Source organism: Balaenoptera musculus, chromosome 19 (assembly GCF_009873245.2).
Source record: "Balaenoptera musculus isolate JJ_BM4_2016_0621 chromosome 19, mBalMus1.pri.v3, whole genome shotgun sequence".
Taxonomy (NCBI): Eukaryota; Metazoa; Chordata; class Mammalia; order Artiodactyla; family Balaenopteridae; genus Balaenoptera; species Balaenoptera musculus.
Window position 1 is genome coordinate 41,984,958 of NC_045803.1, and position 16,789 is coordinate 42,001,746.

Consider the following 16,789-nt stretch of genomic DNA (forward strand, 5'->3'; position numbering starts at 1 on the left):
TCTGATCAAATATTTACTGATATGATGCTCTTAAAGTGGGAAGACTCACTCTACTTGATGTCAAGACTTGTTTTAAAGTTGCCGAGATGGGACTTCCCTGGTGGCCCCGTGGTTAAGAATCCGCCTACCAATGCAGGGGACATTGAGCCCCGGTCCGGGAAGATCCCACATGCCGCTGAGCAACTAAGCCCGTGCACCACAACTACTGAGCCTGCGCTCTAGAGCCCGCGAGCCACAACTACTGAGTCCGCGTGCCACAATTACTGAAGCCCGCGCGCCTAGAGCCCGTGCTCCGCAACAAGAGAAGCCACCGCAATGAGAAGCCCGTGCACTGCAACGAAGAGTAGCCCCCGCTCGCCGCAACTAGAGAAAGCCCGTGTGCAGCAACGAAGACCCAATGCAGCCAAAAATAAATTAATTAAAAAAACTAAAGTTGCCGTGATTAAAACTTTATAGTATTAATACTACAATAAACAAATAGCCCAAATAAATGGAACAGAATTCAAAGAGAGACCCACACACATATGGACACAATTTATGTCATATGTGGCACTATAGTCTCTCTGCTAATTTCAAGTTCCCATGGAAGGAACTTCGATCTGGCTCTGGCCCACCCTTGCGGATTGGGAGAGGAAAGTGGTCCGAGATGGAAGGCCTGTAGTAAGCTGAGCAGATGGCACTATGTTCCTTTTTTTTTCTTTTCAAGACCTGATTTCTCCACCTCCATTAAAAAATCAGTTTAAGAAAAAAAAGAGGACCTTATCTGAAAAATCTAAAAGCTTTTCATGCTTTCTCTTGATATTTCCAAACAAGTTAGTTTATGCTATAAAAGGTATCACCCTTTAAAAACAAACAAACAAACAAATTTTTAAACCTTTCAGAGAGACATTGGGAACTACCACTGTCACACTCCATGATGGGATCAACTCTGCACTTGATTCCTTAGTGCTCTTCTGTGGGCTCAGGCTTTTAGAATAAGAATAAGGTAAGATGCCTCTGCCTTTCCTGAGAAAGACAAAGCTGGAGGCCAATGGGAACCACCCATCTTGAGCAGCTGGGTCTAGAACATAAGACCACTCACCAACCAAGAGCCAACCAGACCCAACCCCCCTGCCTGTGAAGAAGGAAGGACATTCACACCTGGCTCTGTACCCAAAGTGTTTATTCTCAGCATACCTATGTTTGTGCCTGGACCACTAGGAGGGGAACTTTGTGAGACTTTGACACAGTGACCTCTGGAGGACTGGCCAGGTCACTAGAGCCATAGGATGAGGATTGAGAAGGTGGCAGCAGCCATGAGGCCTAGAACGACGTGTGGGGAGGCTTTTGAGGGCCTCTGGAGGGCCTGATTGGTTGGCCACTTGTTTCCCACATGGTGTGCGGTCAGGTGTTCATTCTGAGGCTGAGTCAGGTGGGAGTGGCACGACCTGTCCACCTGCCTGTTTGGAAATTCATCCTCCGCAGGGCTCTGGCCACTGTTTTCCTCTCTCACCTGGCGATGAAAGTCAGCAGTCAGTGGCTTCCCCAGCACCCACCCTCCCACGCCCGTCAACCGCTGAAACACTGAACCATCTTTTTGCCCAGCCCAGCATACCTGTTCCACTTGTCTGAAGACCCGCAGCAGGTTTCCACGAAGGACACCCTGCAGCTCTTCCTCCCTCCAGCCACGCCTCAGCAACTCCTCTATCAGTACCGGGTATGTGGACACGTCCTCCAGCCCCTCAGGGAACCTGTGTGGCCACCAGCTGGCTAGCTGTGGACCCGATCCTGGCCTAGGGCCCACTGTCATACCAGCCCCAGCTACATGTGGGAAATGAAGGTCTGTGTTCTTCAGGCTACTGAATGGAACTTGGAAGCTCCTTGAAGACTGGGCTTCTGCAGCATTTACCTGCTGAGCAGATGCTCAGTCCACAGCACATCTGCTGGGCTGGGAGTAGAGCATGTGCTGGGCAGATGAGGTCTCCTGTGAGGGGGTGGGTACTTAACAACTGTGATGGCTTGGAGTGGGAATGGGTCCACTGGGCCACAGGAGGGACAGGGAGAGTCCAGGAAACAGGTCCTGGGAGTGGGGAGATGTCAGGTGGGCTGGAAGGCCAGAGTCTGTGGTGGAGGCCTGAAGGATGGGAGGACCATAGGATAAGGAACTGAGACTAAAGGACTCCCCACTGAACCCCCACCCAAGACAAACCCCAGGGAAACACTCACCGGCCAGACCCATCATAGTTTCCGCTAATCCCGATGAACTCAGATCCAGTGACAGCCCTGATGTGGTCAAAATGATCTAGGGGGTGAGGGTTGTGGTGGGCAGCACGAGGCTGGAGTTAGATCCTGGGACCAGCCCTGGTCTGGGGGAACTCAGAGTGGTCAATCCCCTGCCCACAGCACTCTAGGACATAACAGCTGACTCCACAGAGCTCCCAGCCCATTGTGAGTTCTGAAGTGGCTATAGGCTAGACACCGGACCCAGAGTGAACCTCAGGGCCACCAACCCCTTTGGATCTTTTCCTGCCCAGGAGCCACCACGCCTCTGGGTTCCTTGAGAGCCTGGTTGCGGGGCTCTGCCTGTCCTTTCCAGAGATGTGGGAGCAAATGTGAGACTCAGAGGCAGAGGCAATTGCCTCCCCCAAACCCATCAGCACTGGTTGTAGCCCTAGATCTGGGTTCAGGGCAGTGAAGAGCTGTGTCTGCTCCCCTGGGCTGTTGGGAGGCTTGCCCAGGGCCCAGCAGGTATGCCAGACGCCTAGAGCTGTCCTGAGGGCCCTAGCGGCCACAGGCCAAGCTACAACTGCACAAGGAGTCAAAGCGGGGCTCACCTGCCACGGTGGACACATTAGCAAACAGGTTACACGGCAGCACCCCCGTGGACAGCGACACCGTAACAATGCCACCATTTTTCTTCTACATGGATAAACAAATGGACACTCAGCTGGGCACTTCCAGCCTGATGGCCTGCCACCTATGCCCTGGGGGCCCTGATAGGGTAAGTGCTCACTCCTGGCCTGAGGGGTTGGGTAAGGCTTCACTTCTCTTGGCCCCTGGGTGGAACGGATTTGGCCTTGAGTTTCAGAGATGGGGGAGGGTTAACCAGCCTTAGATCCAAGGGTGAGTGAGGCCTCGGCTGGTAGCTTTGTTCAGGGTCAAGGGTCTTTGGATAGGGACTTCCCTGGTGGCGCAGTGGTTAAGACTCCCCACTCCCAATGCAGGGGGCCCGGGTTCGATCCCTGGTCAGGGAACTAGATCCCACACGCATGCTGCAACTAAGAGTTCTCATGCTGCAATTAAGGAGCCCGCCTGCTGCAACTAAGACCCAGCACAACCAAATAAATAAATAAGTAAATATTAAAAAAAAAAAAAAGGATCTTTGGATGAAGCATGCCTAGTCCCAGGTTTGAGGGCTGGGGTGGCCGCTCACCAGAAGTTGCAGGACGTCATCGGGAACATTCAGCATATTGTCGCACACAGCCTTGGCAGCTGAGTGGGAGAAGATCACAGGGGCCCTTGACACCTTCAGGGCTTGCCGCGCCAAGGTGTCCGACCCGTAGGACAAGTCCACCATCATGCCCAGGCGGTTCATTTCCCCTATCACCTTCTGCAGGGACAGGTGGGGTTTTTTTTTTGGGGGGGGGGTCAGGAAGGACGCACGTGTATGCGCATATCTGTAGGGAACGTGAGGGGTAGGATATGGAAAAGGAGTCCTTACCTCACCAAAGATTGTCAACCCACTGATGTCGGTGTAGAAGTGTTGAAACTTGGTGGAACTCTCTGCCCTGAAGGACAGCCAGAGGAAGGCAATCTAGCAGGCCCTACCTTGGCCAACAGAGCCTGGACTTCCAGGCTCTTTGTCCATCCATCCCACCTCAGAACAGGGTGAGGATCCGGACCAGCTGCTTTCTGGGAGTATGAGGGATCTGCTGAGACCCCACAGCCTCCCTCTGTGGACCCCTCTGTCCTCACCTCTCTGGCAGTTTCCCCACCATGCGTCTACCGTTCCACCCTGGCCAGGCACTGCTCACCAGGGCGTGTTGCAGGTGAAGGTGAGTGTCAGGTAGCGTACTCCCAGCAGATAGAAAAACTGCGCAGCACAGAGAGGCTGCTGTCTAGTGAGTGACCACCCTCCACACCAATAAGGCAAGCCAGCTTTTGAGTGCTGTTCAGTCCTAGAAGAGGGCAGAGAATCAAGCGGTCAGAGCCCAGGGCCAGAACCACCAGAGTGAGGCCCTGACTATCCTCCCATTCCCCAGCCCACCTCTGGCTGAGGTCACAAGCTCCAGTTCAGAGTAGGAGGCACACACGCGACGAATGAGGTCAATCTGCTCCAGCGTGAGGCGCACAGCATCCTGGTCTTGGGTGTGGCATGGTGCATAGGCTGACCAGAACTGGGGGTTGGCCCAGGGGTCCAGAATGAGATCAGGGTGGTCTCCAAGTGCCCTTGGCCTGCTACTCCTCCTCAGCCCCCAAGGTACTCATCTGGGTCAGTGGCCCTGAGTGCGGCACTGCATGACCCCGTGGTACCTTGATTATTCAGCTTGCTGCCAGCAGCCAAACTGGCGGGACCCGTCCTCACCTGCTGTTTGTCCATGTGATATGTGAATGCCCCAAAGGCAATCCACCATATCCTTTGTAGTTTCAGAGCCCCCACGCTCGCCAGGGATTTTCTGATCACTTTCTTGGAGTCTCCACAGAACCTGGGCAACCATGCCGCTGGCCAGCTTTGACCTCCAACACCCCTGCACTCTCCAGCAGCCCCATGATGGCAGACTGCGTGTCCTCTGATAGTCAGAGGCCTGTCTACCCAGGTTCCTGTGGCCCCCACATTCCCCAGCGGCCGTTAAGTGTGTCCCTCTGGTACCTGGGCACCCACAAGGCCATCCCTGAGCTTGTCCAGGCTGGTTTGACCAAGGCTGAAATTGCGCAGGTTGACCTCCTGTAGCTTGTTCCGGAAATGCTGTTTCAGGAGCAGGGGCAGGTGGTTCTGGCTGGGGGGGTCAAGACAAAGTAAGAGTAGAGGACGTGGCCTCCAGGTCATGGGCCTGTTCTGTCCCAGCTCACCTCCCCCCTCACACAGACGGTAGTCCTGAGGAGGAGTTCTTAGGTGGGGGGGGGGTTCCACCGGCAACGGGGTAATGGGGAGGAAGGCGCCATGGGTGATGGAAGAGAGAGGGGTGGTGTGAGGGAGCCTCCTACTAGCCCTTCCTCTCCTGCCCAGGGGCGGGTTCAGCCCCCACCAGCCGGCACGCCGCACCGACGCACCCATCCACGAGCCGGAAGTCCCGCATCAGGGCCCGCGCGCGCTCATGCAGACTCGGGGCTCTCGGGGAGCCCGGCACTGTTGGGGCGCTGGAGGTGTCCGGCCGGGTCGAGGCGCTGGGGGTTCCCTGCGTGGTCCGGGCGCGGGTTACCGGCCACAGCAGCAGCCACAGCAGGAGCAGCAGACGCAGAAGAGGCCAACGGGTGAGCGCGCGGGGAGCCTTGCGGCCTACGGGCGGCATGCTTCACAGGGCCGAGCAGGCGGGCAGAGGCGGGTCTCGAGAGCCTGAGAGGGGCGGGCGAGGGTCAGAAGGCGACGATGGGGTCCCAACCGTCGATGTAGGTGACCCAGCGGCGCGGCCTCGTCTGAAGCGGCTGGAGTCAGGACGCTCGACAGACGCGCGGGGACCCATAATGCCGCCTCACAGCGTGGCCGCCAGGGGGCGGTAGGATCTTCCCGCCCGGACTAGGACGGCGCCCTAGTGGGCCAGGCTGGCTTCTGTTGCGAGCGCCCGCTAGCGTTGCATCGCGGGCTCCCTCCGCCCTTTCTCCCGGCCCTCCAGCCACCCCTCCCGAGCTGTGTGTACCTACGGACTCGGGGAGGAGGCCAGTGGGGGAACTGGGAGGGGTCCAGGAATCTTCCTAATTTCACCTCTAGCCAGGCAGGTCGCAGGTCCATGTGGGGTTTTAGTTGCAGGGATATGCCCGGCCTCCAACGGGTTAAATATTCCATGAAATTCTAGGAAGAATTAGAATTCAGAAGAGTGAATTAGATCTGTATGTTTTGACTGACAGAAAGGTGATTCCCTATATATTTTTAATAAAAATGAAATTTAAGAATAATACTTATGGGAGACCATTTTGTTTTAGTATCTCGTGTTAAAATTTACTTCTGTGCATGTGTTGTTACACACACACACACACATAAGACCCTAGAGGAATATACATACTAAACATTAGTTAATGGTCGCCATCTTGGGAAGGGGGTTACCTACTCCCTGGTCAATTTATGTCTCATCTTTTTTTGTATATGGTCATCCTGGCTGAGGGAAGTCGGAGGCACTGCTGGTGAAGGCTGGCCATGGTGCTAAGAGGTTCATGAAGGCACCAGAACAGTGGCTTAGCCTTGAAAGGATGGGGCTTGGATACCGCAGGGGAGTGGAGAGGGCATCTGGATTGGCCAATAGCCTAGGCAAAGGTCTGGTTTGAGCAGGATGACTGTGCTGTGGGGGAAGAGCTGGAAGAGTCTGCAAGGCACAGACTAGGGGGACAAGGTCCAGTTAGGGCCCTTGGTGCTAAGAGCATGAGAGGCTTAGTCTCCTAAGGACAGGCAGAACTCCTCCTTCAGGACAAGGTGGTTTCCCGGCTGGCCAGTGGCCTGGACAGTATAATTCGTTGTTTTCTGCAGAAAAAGCTATGGTTTAGGGGGAACTGATCTCAAAACTGCAGTTGGGTGGCATCTGAGCCTCCTGGGCCTGCATCAGGTCCTGCCAGGCTGAGAGGGGCCAACAACACAGGCTGAAATCTAGTCTGAGTTGTCCCCCCCTTTTGCATTTGTATGTGTCTCCTCTCTCTTGGACTCCCTGACAAGCCGGCCTCCCCTCTCGGTACCAGAGGGACCTTGGCCTCTGGTGACCACTGCCCCCTGTCCATCACTGCCCCTTTCTCATGCCTCAGGGGCAAGGACAAAGTCTGACCTGGTTGCCTCCAGCTTGCCTTCCTCAGCTCAGGAAGGACAAAGGGGGGTGGAGGTGTTTATATTTCTGGTGACTCATACATCTGAGCTGACCTGCCACAGAGGTCTTCATTTAAGTGACGTTAAACAACTTAATGAATGATGACTTTGCTGATAGTTTCTCAGAAGTGCAGAAGCTTTTCATATACATTTGTTTCCTATATTAGTCTTAGGTAAAAGGAGAGGGCATAATGTTTACAGTTAATTTTAAAATGTTATCAAATTAATGCATATGCAGTTTCAAATGTCTGGTTTTGGTTGACTAAGTAAATAAATCAAAGTTACAGTCCTCCTGACAATCATTAGAAAGGTTGGGAAAAATATAAAAAGGATCTTCTTGAAGGCATCAGGGAGTTAACAAGATATTGAAAAATTACTTGTGAAGGATCCAGGGAAGGTGGAAACCCAGAGGTGGGCCAGGTCTTTGGGCTGTTTCTTCCACTAGGGACTTTGTGGGGCTAAGGAAATAGAGATTAGTATCCAGGGTCCCCCAAAAGTAAGGGAGAACCCTGAGGCGTTGGAACACAAGACAGCACACCCTAGGGGAAAGAGTGAATCAGGCCTCAGCAATCCTGGTTATCAAACAATTGTCTCTCAACTGCAGATCCAGCCTTCTGTTATTCTCTGCTCTGTGAGGCTGGGGCTTGAACTCTTGAAACCACATTTCCTAGCCACCCAGCTGGCTTCCTATTACATTCTGCCAGTAGGAGTTACCAGAGAAAGGGAGATGGAAAGACAGGAGAGGAAAACAGGAATGTCTCTCTCATTTTTTGTGTTTATGTCAGTGCGGCTCCAGCAGTGGCAGTTGGCTGCGAGCTCCAACTTCTTCTGGCCATCGTTGAGCAGCCCTGTCATGCCCATTCAGAACACCTGTACCGACTGAGCAGCGCCTTAGAGACCTTAGAGGTCTGAGCGCCAGCAACACAGGGCCCTTCTATAAGCTTCTATCTTCTAGTAACCTCCACCTCTTCCCATTTCCCCCTAATTGGACTCGGAGCTGGATCAGCTCAGCTTGGAAGGCTCTGAAATGGGATTAAGGTGATCTCGGAGCGCTGCTCAATCCATCCAAAAGAAGTCAAGCAAGAAGAGAACAGGTGAAACAAATAGAAAGCACTATTAGAACTTTCTGAGTAACAGTTCAGAGACCAGCCAACTTAGACCCTGAGGCAAGAGGAAAAATGTGTACTTCTATACACATTATAAATGTATTTTTTAATGGTTAGTTTTTTCCAGAATATTAAAATAGTTGAAAAAAATGGAAGAACTTAAAAGTAGGTGTATTAAAACTCACAATACTATTTTATGTTTCCATATTTTACTTATACTCAAACCAGAATTATAATTTTATTTCTCTGGCTTTAATGGAAGCAAACTCGTGAATAATATTTTCAAAACCTGCTTCTTTGCTTAGTTCATTTTCTATTGATAGATTGAATGTTTGACAATTTCTCTTGACCAAGTGACATTCTTCAGTAATTTTTAAAAATAACTGCAGCTTACTGAGACTTCTATTGCAGGATGCCACCATAACTAGTATAGCTAAAAATTTTTTCAAGGCTATTCCCAAATTTGGATACGATTCCACTGAGCAAAATTTGTGAATCAATTTTAGAAGATCCAAACACAATGCCGATTTTATATTACAAAGCGTCAATGTTGCGTGTTTCTTAAAGCCGTCAGTTGGAATTTCTATATGACTTAAAATTTCAGAATATGTAGCAGGCAAGTCAGTGGCTGCTTTTGACAGATCAGATGTATTCATAGAACATAACTTTTCTCCAGTTAAAAATTCAAAATCCGAAGACTCTGTTTAAATTTTTATACCTCCATTTCAAACGTGAAATTAGGACACCTATAATCTGCTTAGTTTCTACTTGATATGCACTTTCCCATAATAATTGATATTCCCATTAGGTGGTTTGTATATTTCCAATTTCTCTCTCTCCTTTTGTTGGTCCAAAAATGTATTTACTTTCCTTCATTTTTTAAAAAATTTATGTATTTTATTTCGGCTGCATTGGGTCTTCATTGCTGCACACGGGCTTTCTCTAGTTGTGGTGAGTGGGGGCTACTCTTCATTGCGGTGTGAGGGCTTCTCATTGCGGTGGCTTCTCTTGTTGCGGAGCACGGGCTCTAGGCGCGCGGACTTCAGTAGTTGTGGTGCATGGGCTTAGTTGCTCCGCGGCATGTGTGATCTTCCCGGACCAGGGCCCGAACCCGTGTTCCCTGCATTGGCAGGCAGATTCTTAACCACTGCGCCACTAGGGAAGCCCACTTTCCTTCATTTTTGAAGAATATTTTCACTGTCCACAGAAGTCAACATTGGTAGTTACTTTCATCAGACTAAAGGTGTTCTACTGTGTGTGGATTTCCATTATTTCTGTTGAAAATTCAGTTGTCAGTTTTATTGTTGTTACACAAGTTAAAGTGATTTTTTTTTTTTTTTTTTGGCTGCGCCTCGTGGCTTGCAGGATCTTAGTTCCACGAGCAGGGATTGAACCCGGGCCCCAGCAGTGAAAGCACCAAGTCCTAACCACAGGACCACCAGGTAATTCCCTAATGTGATTTGTTTTAATATGACACCTTTTTTTTTTTTTAACATCTTTATTGAAGTATAATTGCTTTACAATGGTGTGTTAGTTTCTGCTTTATAACAAAGTGAATCAGCTATACATATACATATATCCCCATATCTCTTCCCTCTTGCGTCTCCCTCCCTCCCACCCCTCTATCCCACCGAGCTGATTATGACGGCTTTTAAGATAATCTTTGGGGGAATTCCCTGGTGGTCCAGGGGTTAGGACTCCGCGTTCTCCTTACCGAAGGCAAGGGTTCAGTTCCTGGTCGGGAAACTAAAATCCCACAAACCGCACAGCATGGCAAAAAAGAAACCCCCCAAAACAAAAAACAACCTTTGGTCTTTGGCTCCTAGAAGTTTGATTTTTTTTTTCAGTTAAGTTTGATTTTGAAATGCATTTGGTGTTGTTATGAATAGTGCTGCTATAAATATTATTTCATATACCTCTTTAGGGAACTGGAGAACATATGTATGCATTCCTCTTGGATATATAGCTGGGATGTAATTGCTCAGCCAATGGGATATGTGTAGATTGTTAGTATTAACTATTATCTTTTATTAGTCATTATCTTTTTTTATCATGTTATTTATTATTATTACCTCTCGTTATTTTTTAAATAAATTTATTTATTTTATTTTATTTATTTTTGACTGCGCTGGGTCTTCATTGCTGCATGTGGGCTTTCTCTACTTGCGGCAAGCGGGGGCCACTCCCGGCTGCAGTGCACGGGCTTCTCATTGCGGTGCCTCTCCCGTTGCAGAGCATGGGCTCTAGGTACGCGGGGCTCAGTAGTTGTGGCACGCTGGCTCTAGAGTGCAGGCTCAGTAGTTGTGGCACACAGGCTTAGTTGCTCCGCGGCATGTTGAATCTCCCTGGACCAGGGCTCGAACCCGTGTCCCCTGCATTGGCAGGTGGATTCTTAACCACTGCGCCACCAGGGAGGCCCTATGTCTCATTATTAACTCAATGTATTAACTCAATCTTGGCTATAATTAGTGCAGTTGCTATTATCATTAATGAACTGGGGGAAGATGGGGTGGTTGTCTAAGTAGCCTGAACCGATTAGAGAGGAAGTCCCTGAGGAACAGGGGAGGGGGTGTGCCCACATCCAGAGCAGTCTAGCCATTGGAGGTCCACGGCCCATTAAGTAGCCTGAGATTCTGGGCTCTGTGCAAATAGGTACAAAGATCATTTGTGATCTAGGCATGTTCTCTTCTTGGGCATCTGAACCAGAATTCCCTGAAAGATCCCCAGGTGGTACTCAGTGGGTCAGGATGTGGATTGAGGTGAGCTACACAGAGGGAACCGAGTAAGGTCCACCCTCCCGCAGCCAGAGCCACCCACTGTCTTCTTCCAGTGCTGAGCCAAGCCACCTGGGTTTCCTCAGGCCACTGCCAACAGGTCTTCCTTGAGTATCCGGTGTCTAAACTGCAGGGTCCCCTACCAAACCCCAGTAATGGGAGCCTGCACCACAGACCCCACCACGGAGAAGGACACTCGTGCTGATTCCATTTCTAAAACATTTATTTTCAGGAAATGTTTGTGCTCGCATGCAAGGAAACTTTGTTGGGTATCTGTGGCTGCCAAAGTGACATCTGGCAGGATTAACTGGATCACCAGAGCCAAACAATGAGGACTGGGAAGGCAGCAATAACTGTGAGGCCTGGGCCCATGTGGGGGCAAGATTTTGAGAATGACCACTTAGGTGACAAAATGGGATTCCCACGAACCGCAGCTCTGGTTAGTTTCTGGTCTGGAGCCAGATCCTCTCTCTGATGCAGACGTGGGAGGACGGAGCGGCAAGAGCTGCCCAGCTGCTCATCTGGGAACTCATCCTCCAAGGGACTCTGTCCCTCGTTCTCCTCCCGTACCTGGAGGCGGCAGTCAGCGGGCAGCACCTCTCACAGCACCCCCACGTACACCTGCTGAGACCACCTGCTCAGAGCTACTCTTTTGCCCAGCCCAGCATACCTGTTCCACCTGTCTGAAGACCCGCCGCACGTTTCCTCGAAGCACACCCCAGAGATCTTCCTCACTCCAGCCACGCCTCAGCAACTCCTCTATCAGTACCGGGTATATGGACACGTCCTCCAGCCCCTGTGGGAACCTGTGTGGCCGCCAGCCAGCCAGCTATTGGGCCTCAGACCTGTTCCCTGGTTCTGAGTCAGAACCAAAGCCCTATGTGTCCAGGGTCCACTGAACCCCAGCCCTGGTCAGATATGGAAAATGGAGACTTGGAGAGAGTAAATGATTCACTCCTGCTCTTCATCCTTCAGAGGAAGGCCCCAAAAGCGCCTCGACTATTCGTCAAAAGTCATTGAATTGTACTGTTAAGATCTATGCCTTCCACTGAATGCAATTTTTGCCTCCATTTATAAAGAGAAGAAAAGCTTTTTAAGAACTGGGTTGACCCCCCTGCATGCACAGACCCAGCTGCAGGCAGAGAAGATGGTCAGCCCAGCCCAGACCTTGCTAAGAGTCTACTCAGAGGCCGTGGGTCTGCTGGCACTGGATGGGCGCAGATGCTGGGCAGATGAGCTCTGTGTGGTGTTTTAGACAAATATGATGACCTAGAGTAGGGACAAACAGACAGGAGAGCCCAGGAAGCCGACCCTGGGAGAGGGGAGATACCAGTTGGGCCAGCACACCTGAGGCTATGGTCAAGGCCATGAGGACCACAGTGTGGTGGGCACGGTGGCTGTGAAAGCCCCACTGCTGCCCAGCCAGCCTGAGACAAGCCACGGGGAAGCACTCATCGGCCAGCCCCGTCATAATCTCCGCCAATCCCGATGAACTTGCATCCAATGACTGCCCTGATGTGGTCGAAGTGATCTGAAGAATGGGAAGTCAGCAGTGTGGGGCTTCCAGGGCAGGGGTGGGGGTGATGACTGGCCTCTGTTGATTCCCCTTTTTGCAGCCTGTAGGCCAAACGGGCCAGTTCCTTCATGGCCTGGCACCGAGAGTACCAACTAGAGGACCCTGAGATTTGATGTGAAGTGATCCCAGCTGGCTCTAGACTGGACTTCAGATTTGGAGTGGACCCCAGAGCCCCCTGTTTGGGCCATTTCCCACCCAAGATTCACCCTGCCTCCCAGTCTCCTTGAGAACCTGTGGGGGCTCCTTTCCCCCGGTGTGGAGGATGAGAGAGGAACAAGAGTACAACTGATGAAGACCCCAGAGACCTAAGGAGCTGTCCAGTCCCTTGGCCAGAGGTAGGGGCAGTGCGCTTTAGGAGCCCCTGCAGAGGCACAGATGGGCAGCACCCGGGCTCTGTGTCTGACAGCCTCCCTGATACCCATCAGTATCGCAGTTTTGATTCCATGGCTCCAGTTCCACGTGGCACCAAGGTGCTGTGTACCGTCCATTATTGGGTTTTAGGGAGGTGTACCTATTGCCAACAGGTGGGTCAAACCACTGGGGCTCTTCTGAAGTCCTCCCCAAATTTGGACCCAGCTTCAGCTCCAAATCAGTTTTCAGAGAGCCCAGGGTGAGGCTCACCTGCCACAGTAGGCACGTTGGCTAACGGGTTGCACTGCAGCACCCGCACGGACAAGGACACCATCACGATGCCACCGTTCTTCTTCTGCAGGGGCGGACCGGTGGACAGGCAGCTTGGCCCCCAGCACAGCCACCTGCCTGTTTACTCTCTCGGCCCCTGTGAGGAAGGTGTTGAGGTCAGAGTCGTCTCCTCTCTGGTTTGTGTGAATAGAGGAGCCGCAGCCCTGGTCTGGGTGGTGTCTTGGCCCTGGGTTTCCGGGTTTGGAGGAGTATCTTACCACCTAGACCCCCACCTAGGGCTCAAGAGTTCATGGGCTGTGGACCGTGGGTTTTGGGGGCAGAAGATATTTAACCTGGGGTTTGAGGAAATTGAGGGAGAAGAGGCTCAGGTTCAAGGGCTCCTGGTTTGAACCTCTTGCTTTAGGTTTGAGGACCAGGGCAGTCTCTCACCAGAAGCTGCAGGATATCATCAGGAACATTCCGAGTGTTCTTGCACACACCCCGGGCAGCTGAGTGGGAGAAGATGACAGGCGCCTGTGACACTTCTAGGGCTCGCCGTGCCACAGCATCGAGACATGGGACAAGTCCACCATCATGCCCAGGCGGTTCATTTCTGCCACCACCTTCTGCAGGGACAGGATGGGGAGAGGGCATCAGGGCTGCATTTATCTTGTGTGCATTTATCTGTAGGGAACAGGCGGGGCTGTACATTCATGTGGGGCAGGATATGGAACCCGGGTCCTTACCTCGCCAAAGCCGGTCAGCCGACTGACATTGCTGTAGAAGGGGTGGATACCCTTTGCTGAGCTCTGTGCCCTGCAGGATGGCCAGGAGGCAGTCTGACTGGTGGCCATGACTTGGCTACAAGAGCCTAGAAAGAGGTTCTGTGGAACCGTCTACACCTGCAACTCCCTGGTGCAAGAGGAGGGACCCAAACTGGGCTGTGCCTGGCAGTAGGAGGGCCCTTCTGGGGATTCAGTCTTGTTCTGCAAACCTCCATTCCCCTCCCCACCCCAGGTTCAGGGCCGGATCCCAGGGGTAAACTTGCTTTGGGCCCCAGCGTGATCTTGGGCAGATCCCTGCCTCACTGGGCCCTTACCATCTGCACTGCGCTCACCAGGGCGTGTTGCAGGTGTGGGTGAGTGTCACGTAGCGCACACCCAGTGCATAGAAGGTACGCAAGATGGAGAGGCTACTGTCCAGTGAGTGGCCGCCCTCCACACAAATGAGGCAAGCCAACTTCCGGGTATTGTTGTGAGCTGGGGGCAGGTAGGTCAGATGATCATTTTCAGAGGCAGGGGTAGCTTACTGAAGTCCCTAACACCTACCACCACCAGTCTGTTTACCTTTTTTTTTTTGGCTGTGCCGCGCAGCATGAGGGCTCTTAGTTCCCCCACCGGGGCTCAAACCCGAGCCCCCTGCAGTGGAAGCGTGGAGTCTTAACCTCTGGACTACCAGGGAAGTCCCCCGTCTACCTTTAACTGAGGTGACATGCTCCAGCTCAGAATAGGAGGCACACATGAGGCGAATGAGGTCAATTTGCTCCAGGGTGAGGCGCACAGCATCCCGTTCGTGGGTCTGGCACGGGACCTAGGCTGACCAGAACTGAGGGAAGGCCAGGGCTTAGTTTGGGCTTTGGAACTCCTTGGGCTTCTCATAGCCTCCTCAGCTGGCACAGCACTCACTGTGCCCAGAAGTCACATGTAATGCGTTGCTTTTTCTGTGGTACTTGGATGCCCGTCAGGTTGGCTCACTGTGACCCCTGTAGCCCCCAGCATCCATGGCGTGGCACTTTCTAGGTCACTATGGTAACTTAGTTCCAATGTGACTAACCTGTGGTCTCTGAGGCCCCCAAACTGCCCCACATTCCCCAGCAGCCATGGTGGCACCTTGTGTGTCCCTTTGGTACCTGGGCACCCACGAGACCGTCTTTCAGCCTGTCCAAGCTGGTCTGGCCATGGCTGAAATTGCACAGATTAACATCCTGTAGCCCATTGTGGTAAAACTGCCTCAGGACCAGGGGCATGTCGTTGTGGCTGGAGGGAGGTCAAGGCAAATGGGTGGGCTCCTTAGGTCTTGGGATCAGGCAGGACACATTGCCTGGCCTGGGCCAGCCTGGGGGTCCCCCACCTCACACTGTCACACAGACTATACTAGGAGCAGCTGAGGCCTGGGCTGAGGGGTTCCCACCAGGGAGGGGATGACAGAGAAGGGGAAGGGCATCCAGAGATGATGGAGAGGACATCCAGGGGTGGTGTGAGGGAGCCTCCCCACTAGCTCTGCATGCTCCGGACCTCCCCTGCCCAGGGCCAGGCTAGGCCCCCACCGGCCCCCACCAGCCCGCACACACTGCAGCCCCCCGTCCACAAGCGGGAAGTCCCGCATCAGGGCCCGCGTGCGCTCCCGCGGACTTGGGGTGCTGGAGGTGCCCGGCGTGGTCTGGACACGGGTTACCGGCCGCAGCAGCAGACACAGCAGGAGCAGCAGCCACAGCAGAGGCCGCTGGCGGAGTGCGCGGGGACCTTCGAGGCCCCCGGGCCGCAAGCTGCGCAGGGCCAGGCAGGTGGGCAGAGGCGGGTCTGAGAGGGGCGGCGGATGGGGTTCTGCCCGTCGACACAGGCCACCCAGCGGCGCGGCCTCGCGGGGGGGGGCGGGGTGAGGGAGGGGATACAGAGTCACAGGACCCTGCGACCCGTGTGCGGAGAGCCGCGATCCGCGAAGCCCGGCAGCCACAGGGCGGCACTGCCCTCCCGCCCCCTGCTCAGAGGCAGCTCCCGCGGGCTAAGCTGGCCTCTGCTGAGAGCCCACTCGCCTCCCGTCGCGGCTTCCCTCCGCCCCTGCCCCTCTTCCCACTCCCACTGCTCCGAGGGGTCGCCCTAGGTTGCTCTCCCCCGCCTCTAACCTTCCTGTCCAAGCTGGGGTGCTTCTCTCAGAGGGCCACCTTCAGCCCGAGGCCTCCCGGGAGCACACCTCATCCCCATCTGCCTGCAGCCGGTCCCGCCCACTCCGAGGGCTGCGTGCGAGTGTCTCTGCGGCCACAAGTGCTCTGGGCTCCCGGTTTCCCGGTACTGGGCCATGTGGGCTGGTGTGGGGGAAGAGAGAGTTTCTGGAAATGGGGTGGGGGGTAACCTTGTGAGCTCTGGATTCAGGAAGGGGCCCTCTGCCCCCGACCTTCTCTCTCCACCTACTTGACTCCCCAACCTGCATGACCATTCTCTGGGGACTTCAACCAGCACCTGGGAACTATCAGGAACCTCCCCCACTTCTGTCAGCCAGCCTCAGGAAAGAGCGCCCTCAGGAGTTGCTACACCTCCCCAGGGCCTGAATAGAGGGACTTTTGGGATGTGAACTGAACAACCTTCTGGGGAGAGTCAACGACCCTTTTACTCAACAGAGCAGGAACCCAGTCAGTAGGCTATTTGAGTGGAAGGAAATGAAGTCATTTCCATGGCAGCAGAGCCCCCATCGCAGCAACCTTCCTCCCAGAGCTGCTGGCTGACCTTCTGGACAGGATCCCTCCTACCTCAGCGTGGAAGGCCCGGCCTCGTGGAGAAGTATAGTTTCTGAGGAAAGACCTGGCACCTGGGTTCTGCTGCTACACTTGCCTTATCTCGTGGCCCTTGTGGCTCTAGCTTTCCCAGAAACCTCAAGGGCTAAGTGCCTGTGCTTGCTCAGAGGCCGCACGCCATTCCCCATTTCAGCCTCAGGCCCTCCCCCTAGCTGCCTCCTC

General features: G+C 53.4%; 2 protein-coding genes across 2 annotated transcripts; both read right to left on the minus strand.

Moving 5' to 3' along the window:
- Positions 1-1,255: 1,255 nt before the first annotated feature.
- On the minus strand, positions 1,256-5,489 carry DPEP3 (dipeptidase 3). Its single transcript, XM_036834429.1, is given in 11 exon segments — positions 1,256-1,492; positions 1,595-1,730; positions 2,206-2,281; positions 2,814-2,898; positions 3,413-3,589; positions 3,701-3,767; positions 4,014-4,069; positions 4,072-4,157; positions 4,247-4,376; positions 4,850-4,976; positions 5,251-5,489. Coding segments are annotated over 11 exon segments (1,416 nt in total).
- A 5,646-nt stretch (positions 5,490-11,135) lies between these two features.
- On the minus strand, positions 11,136-16,272 carry LOC118884626 (dipeptidase 2-like). Its single transcript, XM_036832334.1, is given in 12 exon segments — positions 11,136-11,432; positions 11,533-11,668; positions 12,318-12,393; positions 13,060-13,144; positions 13,510-13,631; positions 13,634-13,685; positions 13,806-13,875; positions 14,177-14,363; positions 14,535-14,637; positions 14,969-15,095; positions 15,386-15,638; positions 16,248-16,272. Coding segments are annotated over 12 exon segments (1,494 nt in total). The 3' UTR covers positions 11,136-11,174.
- Between the last annotated feature and the right edge of the window lie 517 nt (positions 16,273-16,789).